At 36.5% G+C, this 21155-nt stretch overlaps 1 protein-coding gene across 1 annotated transcript in view; it reads right to left on the bottom strand.

Moving 5' to 3' along the window:
- Positions 1 to 20513, bottom strand: part of LOC130869263 (solute carrier organic anion transporter family member 6A1-like) — a 60221-nt gene extending 39708 nt beyond the window's left edge. Inside the window, exons 1-8 of the mRNA XM_057761268.1 lie at positions 20364 to 20513; positions 19939 to 20077; positions 17981 to 18241; positions 12281 to 12472; positions 10634 to 10730; positions 9243 to 9358; positions 6701 to 6810; positions 1694 to 1838 (exon numbers count right to left, since the gene is read on the bottom strand). Of these exons, the coding sequence (XP_057617251.1) occupies positions 1694 to 1838; positions 6701 to 6810; positions 9243 to 9358; positions 10634 to 10730; positions 12281 to 12472; positions 17981 to 18241; positions 19939 to 20077; positions 20364 to 20513 (1210 nt within the window). The remainder of the gene's footprint in view (positions 1 to 1693; positions 1839 to 6700; positions 6811 to 9242; positions 9359 to 10633; positions 10731 to 12280; positions 12473 to 17980; positions 18242 to 19938; positions 20078 to 20363) is intronic.
- Positions 20514 to 21155: the final 642 nt, after the last annotated feature.

Raw genomic sequence — 21155 nt, 5'->3', positions numbered from 1 at the left:
TTTTAAATGCTGGTGGTTTTCATGTATCCTAGGCAAGTGCTTCACCACTGAGTGACAGCTCCAGCCTTTCAATTTCCTTCTTTACTAATATAGTTTTATTGTGTTCAAAAGTACTTCTCCCTTTCTTCTCCATCCCACAAGAACTGAGGATCAATCCAATAAACCAGTGTACAATGGACTGGCACTATGCCCCTGACCTATATTTTCTGAAGAATTAATTTTATTGAAGTCACAAGCCAGTCTCGCTTGAACTCTAATGGGGCATATCTACTTAATAAAATAGGGGAAGAATACAACCCCACCTGTTCACCCAGACAGATAGGAAAGGCTGACATTAGTTCCAGGGCAAATATCCACATTGTAGCAATAGAGAGGAAAACAATATTAGGAGAGACCACATTTACATCTATATTCTATAGCAGTCAATGCTGCAGCAGGGTGACTGAATGTGGCTGCATGAGACAGGTATCTCTGGCAATGGAGTATTACATAGTACAAGCTATGATTCTAATTGTTAACCTTCACTATAACACACCTACAGTCAGTCCATAGACCCTGCAAAACAAATGCAGCAAGGAAGACAAGAATCACTTTCCAATAGAAGAGTTACTATCAACAGTGTGTCTACAATTTATACCAGTGCCATCAATCCAGGAGGAGTCACCATTGCATTGGTGTGCCACAATTTATGGTGCCTACACTTCTGCTTGAGGTGCCTGAGTTTTTCCACTCTTTCAAGGATTACAGAAACACTACTCTTTTCTTAGGTGGTAATCTCTGTCTCTAAACTCTATTCAGAAACGAAGAAGCTTTAAGATATTTTGTTATAGAGTTTTATTTTAGAGTACTTCTGTGAACAATTCAACATTACATGAGCAATCAATTATTACAAGCCACACTAGCAGAAGAAATCAACATATCATGAAGGCCAGCATATAAAAGTAAAGAGGGAGTCATTATGGGGTTAGGGACAAACCTGGTGCTAGGGAAATTCCCAGGAATCCACAAGGTAAGAGTTTGAGCAATAGTGGAGAGGGTGCCTGAACTGGCCTTCCCCTATAATCAGATTGATGACTACCATAATTGTCATCATAAACCCTCGATCCAGTAACTAATGGAAGAAGATATGGAGATCCAATTAAGACAAATCTAATATTGTATCTCTTAATATAATAATGGATATACAATTGCATGTATATAAAGAGTGGCATCGTTTGGCAGTGAAGTAAAAAAGAGTACCACAGAATAATTACAATGCATTAAGTTCAAATCAATGTTAATCTGAAATACACAATTTCTGGTAAAAGAAATAGAATAATTAGTGGGAAATCACATTAACTTTTTTTTTAAAAAAAAAACTTTGAGTACAGATACACAAGCAAAAACAGATAGAAGCACAGAAAGGAAGAACACACTGTGACGTGAGAAGACTGGTTTCCTAAAGGGGAGGGGAGAGAACATCATCAGGTATGTGGATGGGAGGCAGGAAAATAGTGAGCAATATAAACAGAACAGTGAAGTTTTATGTATTAAAAATATGGAGGTAGCATTGGAATGTTCTTTAGCAAATCACATTCAAGTACACTACACACCGTGTCTTTTGCTTACATGACACATTCCTTATGTATGTACAACACACAAATTTACACATCATGAAAAATTTGAAATCTTCTCAGTAAGAAGAAATATCTACCTGTGAGCAGAGTGGCAAGTGAGGGCATTAACAAAAACTGATTTTCTAAATATTTGGGCAAGAATTCTGCAGCTCCAATATAAGCCAGGGACTCCGTGGCTTTGCACATTGCATGACACATAAGCAGAGGGCTCTTCACCAGACACTGAAACAGAACAGATCATACTAACAATGATTCCATAACATCACATGGTAGTCATTCATCTGCAGGACTGGTTCTCTATAGTCTCAACTAAATGCAAGTAATTATCCAAGCAAAACTATATAGTTCTCTAGGCAGACACATCAGGATCAAATACATATGTCATCTTCAACTACCCAGTATCACACACACACATACACGCACACACACACACACACACACACACACACACACACACACACTGAGTGAACTCTAAATTATATGAAGAAACACAGGTTTTGTGTATTTGCATGTATGCAGATGTTAATTCATGTTCAGATTCATGTTCAGATGCAAATGTGTGCCCATACATGTGTAGTGCAAATGACTTCAGGTGTCATTCTTCAGGTACTATCCATATTTCTTTTCTTTGTTTTTTCACAAAAAAAGGAAAGAAAAGAAAAAAAGAAAAGAAATTGTGAAATACACTAGTCTATACATATACTGTTCTTGCTACTCTGGTCTTTTAGTATGTCTTACTGTTACTAGATCAATTTTGTTTGTTTTACCTATATTTGTACCTATATTTTGCCATATAAAGTTTAGAAAAAATTGTTATTATTTAAAATAAAAACCCATGCCCTATGATTATCACTGTATTGAATTTATAGATTAGTTGACTAAGTTATTCCCTACATGGCCATAGCTACTTTATGAATGAGCATTACACATCTGTCAATTTACTCAAGTGTTTATCAATACAGATATGTTAAGTACAATTTTCTTCATGAAATTTTTATGTATAGATGTTGAATGAGTTTCTGAGTTATTTATAATTTTGTGATTATGTTTTAGTCTATAATCCAATTTTAGATTTAGATAAAATGTATGCAAGTAGCAAGGCACAGGGTCAAATCTGTTTAAACAGTATATGTTTTCATGTACAGAAAAACCTGAAGTCAATACTAAAACAATACTAAAACTGATACTTTGGTACAGGAATTTGCAGCAAAACAAAACCAAACTATAAAGTCAAATAGCATTTAAATACTCAAATCAGCTTTCTGAGAAAGAAATGGAAGCATTCACAATCAAAATAACTGTCAAAAATGTCCATAAATGAACCTTGTAAATGAAGCCCTTCTATAATGGAAATTGTAAATCAGTGATGAAAGAAATTGAAGTAGATTTGACAAATGAAAAGATCATACTTGATCATAATAGAAAGAAGATTGGCAAATGGATAAGTAAGCTATATATTCCATGCAACCTCAACCACAACACTAGTGATGCTATTTCAGAACAGTTGAAAACAATGTTGGAATTCATAAGGTAGAAAAAAAAAGGCTCAGTATGTTGAATTAATCTAACACAGCAAAGCTGGAGCTGTCAGTATACCTGATGTCAATACATCCTACAGATCCACAGTAGACAAATCAGCATGACAAAGACAGAAAGGAAGACACAGAGCCCAGTGAGCCCAGGGTAAAACTATGAAGCCTATCCAAAATGATCAGTCATCTATAGCCTGCTGATTTTTGATAAAGAATCAAAAAGTATATTCTGAAGAGACAGGTTCTTCTATATATGGATGTTCACATGCTCATTTTTAAAGTTCGCAAAGTATTGTTAACAGTTTTAGCTTAACCTTTAACAATGTTGTGTTGCAGTTCAGCTCCTGATATTGTTAAAATATGTGCACACAGTATTTACATAGAACTAAGTAGGCTAGGTATGGTTCTGCCTACCAGAAACTCCAGAACTTGAAACGGCTGGAGAAGTCTTAAATGTTTGAGAGTAGACTGAGCAGTACAATGCAACTTTATAATAAAGTGAAAGTCTTGTTGAAATATAATGAATTACTACAAAGAATTCATGATTTAATAACAAGTAGAACTTTGAGAATAAGAGCTAAGTGAAAATGAATCTTACCTTATATAGCATATCCACTTATCTTTGAAAAAATTTAACCAATGCATATCTACCTCTACAAAGTCAATCTAATCTAAAAATAAAAAAATTATTTCTCACTTCTTTAGTAAAACTAAAATACTTATATTTCAAGTGAATACAAAACAAGACCAAGGAGAGTCAAAACCATCATGAACAATAAGAATACTGGTAGAGGTATCACAGTCCATAATTTCAAGTTAGACTAAAGAACCATAATAATAAAGGAACATGGTACTGACACAAAAATAGACTACTTAATAAATAGATTATAAGATCCAGACATAACTCCATGCAACTACAGCCATCTGAGTTTTGATAAAGAAGCCTCTTCCAGATAAACGATGCTTCAAAACTAGACATACATCAGGACTAGAATCAGACTTGATCCCTGTCTCTCACCCTGCACAGAAAATCAGTTCTAAATGGATAAGAGAACCCAGTATTAGACTTTAAACTCTGAAACAAGTAGAGGATAAAGTTGGGTGGTGTAGGAGGTTCTTTTGTATTTGTATTGGTTTCATTAGTTATTAAAGAAACTGCCGCTGGGCGGTGGTGGTGCACACCTTTAATCCCAGCACTCTGGAGGCAGAGGCAGACGAATCTCTGTGAGTTCGAGGCCAGCCTGGTCTACAAGAGCTAGTTCCAGGACAGGAACCAAAAAGCTACAGAGAAACCCTGTCTCGAAAAATCCAAAAATAAATAAATAAATAAATAAAGAAAGAAAAAAAAAAGAAAAACTGCCTTGGCCTAGTTGATAGGGCGGAACTCAGGTAGGTGGGGAAGACAGAACAGAATGCTGGGAAGAAGGGAAGTGAGGTAGACGCCATGAATCTCTGGCCTGAGAGAGACATAGATTAGAATCTTGTCGGTAAGGCACAGTCACGTGGTGATACACAGATTTAACAGAAATGGGTTCATCAAGATGTGGGAATTAGCCAATAAGAGGCTAGAATAATGAGCCAGGCAGAAATTTAATTAATACTATTTCTGTGTGGTTGTTTGGGGGGTTAAGCTAGCTGGGCAGCGAGATGCGGCCCTCTCCTCCTATTACAGTTCGGAATACAGTTAATGATAAGTAAAGGAATTTCTAAATATGATCTTAGTGACTGGGGAAATAATGTAAACAATGGACATGTGGGATTTCATGAGGTCAAAACATTTCTTTTCTGTAAAGGAGACCAGTCAGAGAATCAGTAGTTAGCCTGCTAAATGGAAAAAAAGCCTTTTCCTTATCTGTGTGTAATAGAAGACTAGAATAAACAAAGAAAAAACTAAATTTAAAGAAAGCAAACAACACAAATAACAAACTGCCTAGGGAGCTGTACTGAGATTCCTTTAAAAAGGAAGCACATATTTGTTTTCTAGCCATAAATAAAGGACATTGAGACTATAATTCGTGATTCTAGAGAAGCTAAATAAGAAGGTGATCCCAAAGAAAAACATATAAGCATCCTCCTGAATATTAACCTTCATCAGGCGATGAAAGAAGACAGAGACAGAGACCAACATTGGAGCACTGGACTGACGTCTTATGATCCAAAGGAGGAGCAGAAGGAGAGAGAGCACGAGCAAGGAACTCAGGACCGCGAGGGGTGCACCCACACACTGAGGCAATGGGGATGTTCTATCGGGAACTCACCAAGGCCAGCTGGCCTGGGTCTCAAAAAGCATGGGACAAAACCGGTCTCGCTGAACATAACGGACAATGAGGACTACTGAGAACTGAAGAACAATGGCAATGGGTTCTTGATCCTATTGCACGTAATGGCTTTGTGGGAGCCCAGGTAGTTTGGATGCTCACCTTACTAGACCTGGATGGAGGTGCGTGGTCCTTGGACCTCCCACAGGGCAGAGAAACCTGCTTGCTCTTTGGGCTGAGGAGGGAGGAAGACTTGATTGGGGGAGGGGGGGAATGGGAGGTGGTGGTGGGGAAGAGGCAGAAATCTTTAATAATTAAATAAATTAATTAATTTAAAATAAATAAATAAATAAAAATTAAAAAAAAAGGAAGCACAAACAGCTAACAAATGCTTTCAAGGGAATTGGGGTCTCTTCCCTGGTGAAAGCTATTTCTCTTGCTCTCAATGTTTCTTAATTGCCTGTAGTTCTTTCTTTATAGTTAAGAGAGAGCATGGACAGGGGAGTACATGAGAATGGAAGAAGGAAGGAAGGAGAAAGAGGAAGTCTTATTATATTTTAATTTCAAAGTAAAAATATTTTTAAAAAGGAATAGGTTGTTTTGAGTAGGTCAATGAGTAATGAAATACTATACCCTCTAAAGAAAAAATAGCTGAAAATTGGGAAGATACTGATACAACTGTAAAGTAAGATAGGAAAAATTAGATGATGGCATTTTGAAGACTTTTGCAGTTATATCCAGAGTGAAAAATTCACTAAAAATGAATAAGAACTATATGTGACAATTACAACCGTGCAATTTATATGCCATAAAGTAAGTTTTAAGTAGAAGAATAAACATTCAAAGTAGGACTAGATTATTGGAAAGGGCTTTCTCTTTGCCCTGGTATCTGCTACTATGGTATCAATAAAAAGAAAAGATTTTGTACTCAATATTGTGATTTTGTGTGTTGGGAAGGAATATGTATAGACACAACTTCTTCAAATTTATGTTATCTTGTTAAATATCATATCTACCTCTCCAGAAAATATAAACACAAAAAATATTTTAAAAATAATGAAAAATAAATCAAAATCACAGTTGGGCACCAGCAGTCTCTGGCAAATGGCAAATTTCTAGGAATGCTAAATAATAAAGGGTTATTTCTTTCCATCACAATGGAAATGAGCAATTTAATTAAGAGACTCCAAAACTTTCATACAAATTTATTAAACACTTTGCCATTTTCTTAACTCTATATGAAAATTAAACAGCCCAACTTAACTGGCTTATTAACAGAAGTATTATACTTTACCTGAAGAGCATGAAGCAAATCCTTCAAACGAGGTCCAAATTTCTTGTATTTAAGGTTCTTGTCAACAGTGGAAGGTTCTTTTTCTTTTCGAAGTTTTATCTTCTTTGCACCTATAGGTCACAAGTGAAGCAATCTTATGTTGAAGCAAGTAAGAAGACATATAATAACCCCAGTTTGTCATGGAAAGGCAAGTGCGTTATTTTAAAACAGATTAAAACCAATGTATAATTTAGAATGCAAATTAATCTACAGTAGTTCTTTGCAAAGACAATTATTTGATAATGAAAATTTCTCACATCTGCACTGTCCAACTGTGCAGTTGATCATTATGTATTTCTCTTAACTGCTGAAAGGGTGCTTCCTATAGATGAATTAACTGATTCTTAATTTCATGTAGAATTTGATAGTCACATTCAATAAATTATTAAGATTTGATGATCCAGCCCTAAAACACCTCCTCAAAAAAAAAAAAACACCTTTGTATATATCACAGCATATTTTGTGGTAATAAAGGACACTAGCAAGTAAGAAATTTTTGTACTAATACATAGTAATAATTTAATAGTAGTAATAAACATAACTATAACATTTTCATTCCCATACACATATCATTACACTTTTTCTGTCTTGAAATGTCCTTACTCACTATCTTTTCTTCTTATACAGCCCCTTTTCTCCCTTCATGTCTTACATATAAAGGTCATTTAGACTATTTAGGTATCTCAAGCTCTGATTGTAAGAGTTTGAGAGATTGCCTGACTATACAGGTAATGTAAGGGTCATTTAGATTACTATCCATTCTGGTAAAGTGGCCTGGCCAAACAGATAACACGGATCACTAGGATGTTAATAGCCTCCAATCCCCAGCTTTCTGGATGCAAGAATGGATTATATGTCCTTTACTTTGACGGGGCAATCCTATGTGCTTAACATTCCTAGTTTCTCTGGAGATCTGTGGATGTAAGGACCTTTGTGCTCCCAACATATAGGTACTACATTTTTTTCGCCCATTATACTGTTTATGAACACCTAGATTGGTTTGATTTTCTAGCTATTGTAAAATAGTGAGGCAATGAGTAAAGATACAGAGCTATTTCTTTGATAGAGTCCTTCACGTAAACATAACAAAGAGTGGTATGACTAGGTCATATGGTAGATTTATTTAAATTTTTGAAAAAGATTTTTAGTTATGTGTAGATGTATGTGGGGAGGCATGTGTCTGTGTGTACGTGTGTGTATGCACAAAAGCAATTGCTTTTAAAGCCCAGAGGTACAGACAGTTGAGACCAAATTCAGGTCCTCTACAGGAGTGGTATGCATTCCTAACTGCAAAGACATCTCACCAGCCCCTTATTTCAGAATATTTATTTTTCTTTCGAGGAACCTTCAGAGTACCTGTACAACTTCATATTCCCACCAGTAGGGAGTAATGGTTTTTCTGGCCCCCAATCCTCACTAGCCTTTATTCTCCTGATGACAGTTATTCTAACCGAGTCAAGGCAGAATTTCAATGCAGGCTTAATTTGCATTTCCCCAATGGAAAAGGATGTTGAACATTTTTCAAATGTTTATTGTTATTTGCATCTTTTAAAGAAGTGACTCTAAGTTTGGGGCATGTGTTCTGAGAGTGATGAGCTTTCCTTTTCAGAGTTGTTCCAGCTGCATCCCAAATGTCTAGGAATATTGTAATTTCCATTCCTATTTTTTTTTTAACTAAAAGCTCAGACTTCCCTTAAGTCACTTTTGCTCTTTGCCTGCATGTTCTTGCCATCACTAAGAAGTTCATTCCTTCACTGCATTCGAATGCGCTTCTTCAGGATTTGAATATATAGTAAAGACCTGCTAAGACTTCACATCCTTCTGGGCGGAAAAACTAAAGGATTCTTGGACCTTCCGTTTACAGACAGTCCTTGTTGGATTAATTGGCCCACAGACTGTAAGTCATTCTAATAAACCCCCTTTCTGTATGTAGAGAGAGATTCATTCCATAAACTCTGTTACTTTAGAGAATCCTGACTAAAACACTAGGTAAATAGAGTCGGTCGGTGTAGTTCATTTTTAAAAGGCATTTATGGGGGCTGGCGAGATGGCTCAGTGGTTAAGAGCATTGCCTGCTCTTCCAAAGGTCCTGAGTTCAATTCCCAGCAACCACGTGGTGGCTCACAACCATCTGTAATGAGATCTGGTGCCCTCTTCTGGCCTGCAGGGATATATGCCGACAGAATATTGTATAAATATTTTTAAAAAAGTAAATAAAAGGCATTTATGCACTTTAAACAAAAAGACTATTATTAAAAGAAAATAATGAGTGACACAAGTATACACTAGTGAATTTGTAGTGTATGAATGTAATATTTAGATGCCATATTGCTTGACTGGGTTAAAAAAAAAGACCAGAACTACAACACTATGATACTGTTTATCACAGAGTGATACCTGCAGGAGAGTCATATTTATAAGGAAATGTAATTTATCTATGCTTTGAGAATGGGAGCTGAGGGCATGAATTACTCTAAGAGAGTAATTATGTTTTTATACTCACCAGGTAAATTCGATGGAAAACATAGTAATGGGAAGAAGGCGACCCACGCAAGCAGAGTAGCACTAATGAAACCAGCCCACCAATTGATCTGCTGCAATAGAGACGCGAGACTCATCCTTGAATAAAGACAAATTGGAAAGCTTAAATTAGGGACATTTAAAATTCAAATCATAATTAGTGGTAAGGGAGAGAACTTTCTGTTAATTTGCATTCATTTCTAATTTCCCACTATTAGTTTTTGGCTTTTGTTTGCAAGTGTCAGTGGCTAATGTTCAGTTGTGTGGTTTGCTTTTTGATCTTCTCAGAGACTAACTTTCCCACCTTCCTTTTCAGTGACACTCCTCGGGTGGCAGAAGTTTCCGTTTGTACCGATTCAAAATTATCTCCATCAACAGCTGTGCCCCTGGAAAACCAAATCTTCCTTCTTTATCCTGCCCCTTTAAACCTTATACCTGGACCTCTGGGGCAGCTTCTTTTGTACATGGCACCTGACCCTTAGAGTCACATATCATCTGAAATCCCTTCCTTCAGGTCCCTGTGTTAAGTGTATTTGATACTTCTGTGATCTTTTGCTAATCTCAGAGTTTAGCATCCGGCAAGGCAGAGACAGAATATGAAAGACCCTGTGCTGGGATTTGCTAAATTTCTCTTTCACAGAGTAAGCATGAGGTATAGACATCCCTAGTCTTTAATCAATGCTGAGACCACCTAGAATAATTTTCAAAGTTTATTCAAGGTTTTTGTTTGTATGGTTTTTCAAATATTTAGGGATAAGATCTACAGAAATTAGTGAATCCACTATTACTAATCTTTTCATTTTTTTTGTCTTACTGGTGTTTTGCTTGTTTTCTTTTTTGATTTTTATTTTTGTGGGTGTTGTTTCTTTTTCATATTTTGTTTTTGTTTTGTTGAATGTACGAGAGAGAGAGAGAGAGAGAGAGAGAGAGAGAGAGAGAGAGAGAGAGAGAGAGAGAGAGAGTTCACAATATTAGGTGACTAAGGAGGTAGAGAGGATCTGAGAGAAGTATGACATGGAGGAAGAATATCATTATAATATTATGTTTAAAAAGTCTAAGCAAGGTGGAAACTTCTATAAATCATGCAAATAATTATAACTATGGTACTATATCGAATGAATATTGTATGCTTTTATCAACAAAATAAAAAGTTATCGATCTTTTAAATAATGATTTTAGTTATATTTCAAAAAATAAAAATATAAATGCACACTATAAATGTATTTATGTTTACATATATGTACACACCACATTCAACTTATGCATTGTTATAACAATATTACTAAATAAATATATATTATTTATGAGCCATGGTATCTATTCAAGTATTCTATTGGATATACACAAAATAGAAAAGTAAATAGTATGACTTACAATCTGTTCAAACCTTGATTCTTTGGAGGTTTAATATTTGGTGATCCCACTATGAAACCCAGACCGTATCCCAGTATTTGCACAGCTTCACCAATACCTTAAAAATGAACACAACACCAAACAGCTTCAGTTTCACATCTTAACTTGGTGACAAAAAAAAAAAAAACTGAACTATGTGTGGCATCTGAAAGTTTTTCATTCTATTCTCTCCTACTTGAGAGAGGGGAAAGAGGAAAAGAGGGGAAGAAAAAGTTGGAGGAGATGAAAGAGGGAGAGAGAAAATTGTAAATAATTTCTGGAATTGATTCTAAAAATCCCACATTAATAGGGTAGGAAGCTGGTTAGAAATTTTTGTAAGAGTTGATACTAGTCTTAAAGAAGATGCTAGTCCTGTGCCACAATCACTGCTTATTTGAGAACAGTCACTTTGCACTCTTGGAACTTAACTTTGCTTGCATGACACCTATTCTTATCAAAACAGTCATCTGCTTTACTCAGTGGTTGATTGTGAATGTTTATCACTCCTAGGACAATGTCAGAGAGTCATATAGAGTACAGTCTGAAAGTACAACTGGATGGCACAACTTCTTATCTAATCAAGTATTAGATACTCAATAATTTAATTATGAACTTAGCTCTATCTTATTTATATAAATATTTATATTTGATATGAATGTAATAAAGTATATTTCCTTTAATATGTTACTAAAGTAAGATAATGCATTTTCCTAATTACCTTTGCAATATTCACCTAAGATTCCAGGGTAGCAGGAGGTGGTAATATACTAAGCCTCTCTATATATTGTACTGATATGTATCTTAATTTTTGCTTATCAGAACTAAAATGGGTATTTTCAGTCTTAACCAATGCTAATAAGGTACAAGAATTTCTTGCAAAGGTGTATACAGATAGGTATATTATTTGTTATAGTCTACTGAAGAAATTTTCTTAGCCTTTGTGTAAGTTCTATTTTTTCAGTGCAAGTTATTGCTTGTTTCTTGCTGCTACTGTTGTTAGTATAACATAGTCTTGTTATACAAATGTGACTGGCCTGGTGCTTGCTCTACAGTCTAGATGGGCTTTGAACTCATAATTCTCAAGCCTCAGTCCCCCTGGAGCTGGAGGGGACAGGCATACTCCATAATATTTACTCTTCATATGCCTTCAAAGTAAGTGCAAAAATAATTTTAGATTTTTGGAAATGATTTTTAGATATCTCTGTGAAAGTACATCTTCATTGTGTCTACCAGGACCAGACTTTATTACAGTAAAAGAGGATAGATTATTTTGGGATATCCAATGTTTGCTTAATGTAAGACTTAGTTTAACATGTATGTAAAAGAGATGACACTGCATTCAGCCAACTTTTTCTTTCCCTTTCTCACTCTCTCTCTCATAGGGAAAGAGATTCATTCACATCTATGTTCTACTCCTCTAAATATATCCAGTGACATTAGATTATTTGTTCAATGTTGCAAATTTCAGAATTAGATAGATCAATGTGATTATGAAGTTAAGCCAACAAGTATTCAGTAGTTATTACGATGTCATCACAGTAGCAACAGTGCCTTGGCGTCAGTTAAAACATACAGAAACCAAATGAATAGTCAAAATGGTTAACACATATTAGAGAAATCCACACTTACCTAAATAGATACCAGCTGAGTGTGTGGCAGAGTGGTCAAAAAGGAAGATCACACCAAGGATGTAAATAGGCATCCCTGCAATTCCCTGGAGACACTGCCCGAGGATGAAGAAATAGAGGGTTTCTGATCTCTGCGGTGCCAAGTTTTCCAGACAATTTGGAATTGCCCTGTGTTCTTCATCTATGCACAACTCTTTTGAAAGGTAAGAATTATATTTTACCGAGCTGAATTCAAAATCAAATGTACAAGTAATTATCAATTGTTAACGTCGCCACACTTTTTTCAGTTTGTTCAATATCCTTACAATGAGTATAGTCATGCACTCATTTAATAATCATATTTTAAATAGAAATTGCACAATAAAAGAAAATGTGCAGAAATACTGGAAAAGACACACATCTTATGGAGGAAGCTGCAATTACTTAAACGCACAGGATTGTATGTACACAGATATGCTTATATACATACACATTTACACATACAGATGTATCCACAGGAGTGCATGTACACAGATAGGCTTATAAACATACACATTTACACAGACAGAGGTAGTTGGCCACCAATAAGCTCCTAGATAAAGACACAGAGACTACCAGTTATGAATGCTCAGCCTTAGCTTAGGTTTATTTCACTAGCTCCCTTCACTTAACCCGTTTCTAGACATCTACTTCTGCCTCGGGGCAAAACCACTCATTTTTGTATGTCCTACTTTCCCACTACCTCCATGTCTGGCCGACCCCTCATGTTTCCCTGTCTTCTTCTTCTTTTTCCTTTCCCTGAGCTAAAATTTCTTCTCTTTTTGTTAGACCTAGCAGGTGCCTTAGACAGTCAAGGTAAAAATAGCAATACAGCAATATATCTTTACATAATTAAATAAATACAGCACATCTTTACATAGTTAAGCAAATGCAATGCATCTGTGCGACGCATCTTTGCAAAATTAAACATTCCTCAACGTGTACTCAATTTTCTGTACTTTGCATTCTGTTCTTTTTGGCTCCAGAATAAAAGAACTTGCAATGCTCTAGTTGATCTGAACTGTCAAAGTGCACCATCTGACTTTAGTTCTCTGGTCCTTTCTTTAGCAACCTTTAAATTAAAATATGATCATGACTTTTATTAAATAATTTCCTACTTCAGACCTATGAGCTTCTAAAATACATACTCTTATGGTTTGTATATGAATTACCTCCTTAAAATCTCCTGTACCACATTCTTAATTACCTGTGGATATTATTTGGAGAGGTTTCAAGAACTGTAAGAGGAAGACACCACCTAGTTACTGAGAGGAATGTCTTGTCCTAGCTCATTCTTTTTGTCTCCTACCATGTAGTAAATTGATTTCCTTTGCAGAGAAAACTGGGAAGTTTTCTTCCTGGCCATGGCCTCAGAATCAATGGAGCTTGCAACAATGGAGGGAGAACTTTGAAACCATTAACTAAAAACACATTTCTCCTACTTTTAAGTCATTTGTGGCAGCATTTGTTTATAGAAATAAGACAACTAAGTATATAGAGAATCATAAAAACAAGGTATTATGCTTTAAAGTTAGATTGCCAGGTGTGGGGTATGTGCCTTTCTCTAATCCAAGCATACAGGAGGCAGAGGCAGGAGGATCTCTTAGTTTAAGGCCAACCTCGTCTACAGAGTGAGTTCCAAAGCAGCCAGGGATACACAGAGAGTCCTTGTCTCAAAGAACAAAAACAAACAATCAAAAACTTAAGATATTTTGTCATTTACTAAGTGGCCATCCATCCATTTTATTTAGAAAACTTTGGACCTTTTTTCTTGCTTTTCTTATTCACATACTTATAGGGTTTGTGTGTTTATTCTTAAAGTAGATTGGTAAAGCTAAGAAAGTGATACTAAACTATATCTATTATGACCATCTAGGGTGAAATTTAAAACATGCACTTGAATTATCATAGAAAATCTAGTAAAGATTACAACCTATCACACTATTGAAAAACTAATTGTCTTAGTTTCCATGGAATAAGACATAACTCAAGGGCAATTAGGAAGATATCTCTTAAATTGTGATTTAACTTAGCATGTTCATCCTGTCGTGTCATTTCTAATATAATAACACATAATGTATGCAATGGGATTATTTATGACTTTTAAATACATGTATGTGATGTATTCTGATCAATTTCATCTCTTTTCTCTTTTTGTTTGTCTCTCATTCCCACTAGTTGGCTTCCTCTTCCCAATTAGACCCCCATCTCCATTCTTTCTTCTTTTTTCTTTCTTCCTTGCCTTCCTTGCCTTCCTTCCTTTCTTCCTTCCTTCCTTCCTTCCTTCCTTCCTTCCTTCCTTCCTTCCTCCCTTCTCCTCCTTCTTCTGTTTCTCTTTTTTCTTAATGCTCTAAGGGGTTGCATTAGAATTGCTTACTTTATAGTTGGTGCAGGGTTGTTTGTGGAAGCACGGGCACCTTGACAGGAACTCTGCTGCTGAACTGACTCTCCCTCTCTCAACAGCATCTAACTACATACAAATCTCCAGGATGTATAGGAACTTGTACTCTCCTTTCCCTTCCATGATGGGATATTTGCGGACACTATCTTGGATAATTTTTGTGCATAAAGCACCTTCAGAGCCCATTTACCTTTGACTTATTCTAGAAAGTTGAACTTACTAGTCCACATACCCTGAGGAGACATTTCTGATCTTACTATTGAATAGTATCTGAATAGAGAACTCACAGGCATGTCTGCTATTGTTATTTTTAAAGAGTGAGAAACAATATGGAACTAGGGAGGTGGCTCAGTGACTCAGAGCTTTGGGGGTTCTTCTAGAGAATCTGGATTCTGTTTCCAGCACCTAACTGGTAGCTCACAACCATTAGTTGCAGGTTCTGAAAGTCTCTCTAGCCTCAGCAGGTACCAGGCACACACACACATGTGCATCCAGACATAATACATGCAAAGCACTGTAACAAAAAAAAATCCCACAAAATTAATATATAAAAAATTTAAATGCATTAAAAAGAATGCCCCTCTCCTTCCCGAATTACAGTGTGACAATAATAAAGAAAAAGAAGCCCTGTATTTGAGAGTGACTAAGCATAAAAATGTCAAGGATTGGAGAGAACCAACATGGGAGGGTTTAGGAGGACAAGATGTATGAAGAGTAAAAAGACAGAAAAAGGAAAGGAGGAAATAATAGAATTTTATTTTAATTTTAACACTAAAAAACTAGAAAAGCATTCAAAATTTGAAGTGGACTGAAAGAGCTTGCTCGTATTCAGGCGTTAGTAAGAACTGACAGAGAAGAGTGCCTTGCAGAGGGCAGGAGGAGGGGATCAGGAATGCAGCAGAGGGTGAGACAGGAGCACACAGAATGATCACTAGAGGACTCCTCCTGCATTTCAACAGGGGGAAGATGGGAAGAATACTAACATGTAACTGTGGGTTCAATTAACATTTCAGTGTAAAGAAATAAAGGCAATTTTCCTCCATGATACCGTTTCCTACCCAACACAGGGCATCTTGGGCCTGTAAGAAAACCTAAAGTCTTTTCAAACTGGGCTCAAGACTACTTGGTGAATAGATCCATTTGTGAAGAAAGTAGCACTTCCTTTTGGCAGCAGCAGGTTCATCGTGGGACTCAGCAGCAGCCAGGCATAGGGAAAGGGCAGGTGCATGACTCACTCCCAAGGTGTACAAGCAGGAGATAAGGGACTATGAGAGAAGGCTGGGGGCACTCACTGGAGGAGGTCTGAATGATTTTACCATGCTGTTGACAGAGAGAAAATAAGGTACAAATGAAGGCAAATAGCAACTGTGAGAATCAGACAAAGAAGGTATCACTATCCTCTAGTCTCTGTGAAAGAATTTCACCTTCATTCTGAGTAAGCTGAAAACACTCGTGGCTGTCACCGTAAAGCCCAGCTCAGTATATCGGCTGAGAAAGATGTGTGGATGGTCACTTCATAGAAAATTCTATAACGCAAAGCTGACTGTGTGGTATTTTCATGAATTTGTGGAGATTTTTTTTTTGTTGACTATTTCAAGATGTGGTAAAGTATGATGTCTACATGTGTTTTGTGGCACACGGTTGAAAATGAACACTGTAGTCATCTTTGTAGTTACAGATGGAACCATGGACCAGATAACAGAATATAAATGGAAAGTTATGGACAATACCAGAGAGGTTCAGGTAGCTCATAATGGATACCCAAAAAGGTAAATGCATAAAAGGAAATCAGGAAGCATAGCAATAAGGGAAGAGGAATAAATAAAACAAATAAATGTGGACTTTGTTCTCCTCTCTCTGTCTCTCTCTCTCTCTCCCTCTCTCCCCTCTCTCTTTATCTCTCTCTATGTGTATGTTAAATATTAGAGTAACTCAAATATCCACACAAAATAAATCACTGAGCACTTCTGCAAGGGCAGATTATGTCTACTTCCCTCCTATCAATCACCCAGTAAATATTCGGAATGAATGTTGGTAGATGAACAGTGTGCACCTAATCCCAAGTAAAACAAAATGTGTGAAATGTAGATGGCATGAATAACATTCGCTAGGAAGAAAAACAATTTTGCTGATATAGTTTCTTCTCAACACTGATAACAACCTTTAACCTTTAAAAATTTATTTTTATTTTTTTTAAAATTGTGTGTGTGTGTGTGTGTGTGTGTAAGTCAATGCCAGCAGAGGCCAGAAAAGGGTACCAGATGCCCTAGAGCTATAGTTATGGATGGTCCCTAGATATGGGACAAGGTTATATTTGAAAATTCAAGCTGGATTCCAACTGTCTTTGCAATTTCGATTTTAAAAAATAGATAAACATTCATTGCATCATTTATTAGTTCTTTATAATTGGTACAAAGTATGTTTTACAAGTGGCATGAGGTGATATAATCATAACTGGCCTTTAAGAAACTATTAATAGTGGTAGTTACAAATCGCTTCTAAAATTCACTTGTAAATATTCATGGGGTTAATTAAAATTTTGTTTTGTTTATAAATATTTTACTCATTCATGGTATTATAAAATAAACTTCAAACATTTTATAAAAATGATAAATATGCCATGCATTATAAACTTGAAAAACATTTATATACACATACACAAGGATATATCTCTCTTATTAATCATGCCTTGTTAAAACCCAGATTATCATGTACTTAAAAAGCCTATATCTGTTGAGAAAGGATCTGGGACAATAATGCTAGAAATATATTATATTCCAAAGGCATTTCAAGTAGGTCTTACTAGAATAGCAAAGTGATTGCAGTATAAACAATATTAAACAACATGACAAAGCCACTATCATTACAGATTTAAAGAGTAGTCAAAGAATAGCATCCAACTTTTGCAATGGAAAGAATAACTAGAAAAGTTACCCCTTCTGTATGTGTAGGTTTATTCCTATATTTGAACTTATGTGAGCCTGTGCTACCAAGAAGATGAAATGAACCACTAGACTTCTCAAGAGATGTTTAACACACATAACATTGTAAAAAATAAATAATTTTACAAATTTTCCCCCAATATTCTTTTCTAGGGTCATCTCTTCTGTGAGGTAAATCAGAAAGCTAATTAATAAGACTGATGTAATTAGTCAGTAAGCATGGTTACATAAACAAGGAAGGATACACAGACATATGTCATGACCTATGCTAAATTCCTCGAAGCAATGATTTAAATAAACATTGATTGAGAAGATGAAGAGCATATTTGAAAAATCTTACCTTCGCTTTCTTCTATTTGTGGTATGATTTCATATTTCATGAATGGAACAGCACATAAAACGGATCCAAGCCCCACTAAAAAGGCAGCAGCTGCCACCCATTTTGACCTGTTATATCTGCTTCCATAGTATGCTACAAGTATTGCTGACAATAAAGATGTAAAATCATAAGCGAAGGACAATGCAAATTTCTCTGGACTTGACATATAATATTCCTTCTCAAAATAATCAGTACTCAGATCAACAAGACCAAACACAAAACCTAAAATCAAAAGAAAGGCAATATAACACATTTCAATATACAAAACAGGTTACCCTTATCATCATTCAAATAGAACTTTAATTTACACAAATTAAAGTTTAACCTTTTAGGAATCCTTTTGGACAAAAACAATGTATACGTTCAATGGATGTCACTATTTTATGTTCTTGACCATTAGATAAATAAGAGCATGTGTATACATATATTCAAAGCTAGAATTGTTCAATCGTTTGAATTTTGTGATTGAAGTTTAAAATTTTTGAGCTTTCTCAAGCTTTTTGAAAAAACGTATATATTAATGTAAATTGTTTCATGTTCCTGAACATTAAATAACTGAGAGCACAATGTGGATTCCACCATCATCCAGTATGTGAAGAAGAAAAAAAAAACTGGGTGGTGGTGGCACATCTTTAATCCCAACACTTGGGAGGCAAGAGGCAGGCAGATCTCTGTGAGTTTGAGGCCAGCCTGATCTACAGAAGGAGTTCCAGGACAGGTTCCATAGGTATTGAGAAATCCTGATTTGAAACACACACACACACACACACACACACACACACATACTAAATGAAACAAAAATAACTTGATACAAGGAATAGCTATAAAAAGTATTACATTTCTTGGAGGGAAACAGAAATAGTTATAAATTAGAACTCATGACCACATCTGCACAAAGGTTGGATCCCAGCTCATTGCTGCAGTATCCATAACTGCTGTTGTCCAACTATCTCAAACACTGCTTGGTTTGCAGGGATCCAGGAGTCCAGACTCTTCCTAAAACTTCTAAAGCTCTGACAAGCTGCTCATCTCCTGCTGGTCTGCTGCCCCAGCAGTAGTCAAGGTTAGACCCAAAAAACACAGGGCTGCTGAAACATTCATGCTGTGGATAGAATGTCTATTCTCTACTTTATCTCCAAAAACTTCAATCACCCTGTAAATTGGTCCTTCCAAAAACACCAACAAACCAGAAAACTATAGAGGATTCTGGCTACCCTTTTGATATCTACCGCCCCAGCACCTCACTGGCAACAGATAGTTATGAGAGCTAGGTCAAAGACAGTGGGCAAGTGTAGTTTCTATGTTAACCAGACCCCTTGTGAAGAAAAGTAAGTTCCAAAGTGGACTGACAGAGCTTAGTAAGATACTTATTAACAAAAATTATTAACGATAACATATAATAAAATAATAGAAGAAGAGAAGAAGGAGGAAGAGGTAAGAGGAAGAAGACAGAATGTGGGTAAAAACGCCTTTGGATTTCTTCCTGGGATGTGGACCCAGTAAAATCTCACTATCCCTCAATTTACAGATGAGAAAATAAAATCCAGAAAGAAACCTGCTTTGCCAGAGTATTTCAAAATTGTGAACTGAAACCACCTCATGATAGCAATGCTGTTTTCAACTATTTTAATCCCGCAAAGATTCAACCCAGAGCTTAAGTTGAGCATCAAATAACATGAACTAACTCAATATCCATCATCTTCTCATCAGCTCTGTATATGAATGCCAGAATGATATTGACAGCATGAAGTACACCCTGCTCAGCAGGCAACCAAAGACCTGAGGCAACAACACAGCATCGGCTTAGCTGATACTGACTACATTTGTGTCTGATCATAGACCGTCTCCTTCCTGCCATTTGTCAGCCTTGTCCACCTCACGACTTTACTCACCGGAGCAACCCTGCTCCACTAACTTACCTTGAGCTAGGACCACTACACAGTAAAAAGCGAGGAAGGCGTCAATGTTGTTGAAGCGCTGTAAAGCAGGGAAAACTAGAGGGCCCACGCCGAATGACCCTTTCAAGTGAGCTTTTTTTGCTTCTGATAACTCCATGCCCTGTGAAGGGAGTGAAGGGAAGGGCATGTTAGTTTTTCTGAAACTTCCAAACTTCGTCACGGCAGTTGGAACTGTTGTCAGAAACAGGGATGTTTTCTTGGGATACTCAGATTCCTCCTGGTTATCCTCCTCTTGTTTCCTTTGAACCGGAGCCTCCTCTATGCTGCCTTGTTCTTCTTCTTGTTTTTGCTCTTGTTCTTGTTTTTGTTCTTGTTCTTGTTCCGGTTTCTGGTCCATGGTTTATCTGATACACTTATCTGGCTACTGCAGGTTTGTTTTGAGGCACCTGTGCGTTTGGTGGGCTCAGGTAACTAAAGCTCTCGCTAAGATAGCTGACACTATAACCTCTGTCTCGAACGTTACTTCCCACGTAGGAAGTCAACGTCTGTACAGAGGGGTTGGCGGATGCGTCAGAAGTTCCAAGGATATATTCCATCTTCTCTGTGTCACAGAGATGTAAAAAGCGGGGGGAGGAGGAAGAGGAAGGAAAGGAGGTGAACATAATCAAACCATGCTGAACAAAATGTTCAAATAACTAATAAAAAATTTTTTAAAATTAAATACAAGGAAAAAAACGTTTAAGCATAGGACACGAGAACCAACCTCCAGTATCTTCAGGCTTGCTTCAGTGTGCTGTCTCTACAAATAGATGATCTCACTTGACACAGATTTATTGAAGTACTAAAATAATAAACAAGTAAAATCAGGAAACGTGGGAAGACATATCCACTGTAACAGAAGAATCTTTGTGATTTATGTCCTCAGCCGGGCATGGTGGTGCATGTCTTTAGTTCCAGTAGTCGGGAGGCAGAGGCAGATGTATCTCTGTGAGTTCGGGGTCAGCCTGGTCTATACTAACAAGTTCCAGGACAGCCAGAGCTGCAACACAGAGAAACCCTGTCTCGAAAAACAAAAACCAAACTAAACCAAACAACAACAAAAAACAAATGAACAAACAAAAAGAAAAAGGAAAGAGATTCATAACCTCTTTCCTTTTATTCCTTTATTTATATATGTGTGGGGTGTGATCGTAGCACTCTGTGATTTAGATGCTAGAGGGATTTCATTTTACCGATGC

This window comes from Chionomys nivalis, chromosome 2 (assembly GCF_950005125.1).
Source record: "Chionomys nivalis chromosome 2, mChiNiv1.1, whole genome shotgun sequence".
NCBI classification, from domain to species: domain Eukaryota; kingdom Metazoa; phylum Chordata; class Mammalia; order Rodentia; family Cricetidae; genus Chionomys; species Chionomys nivalis.
Note: the sequence above shows the minus strand (reverse complement) of the source record. Positions and strands in the feature narration are given on the sequence as shown.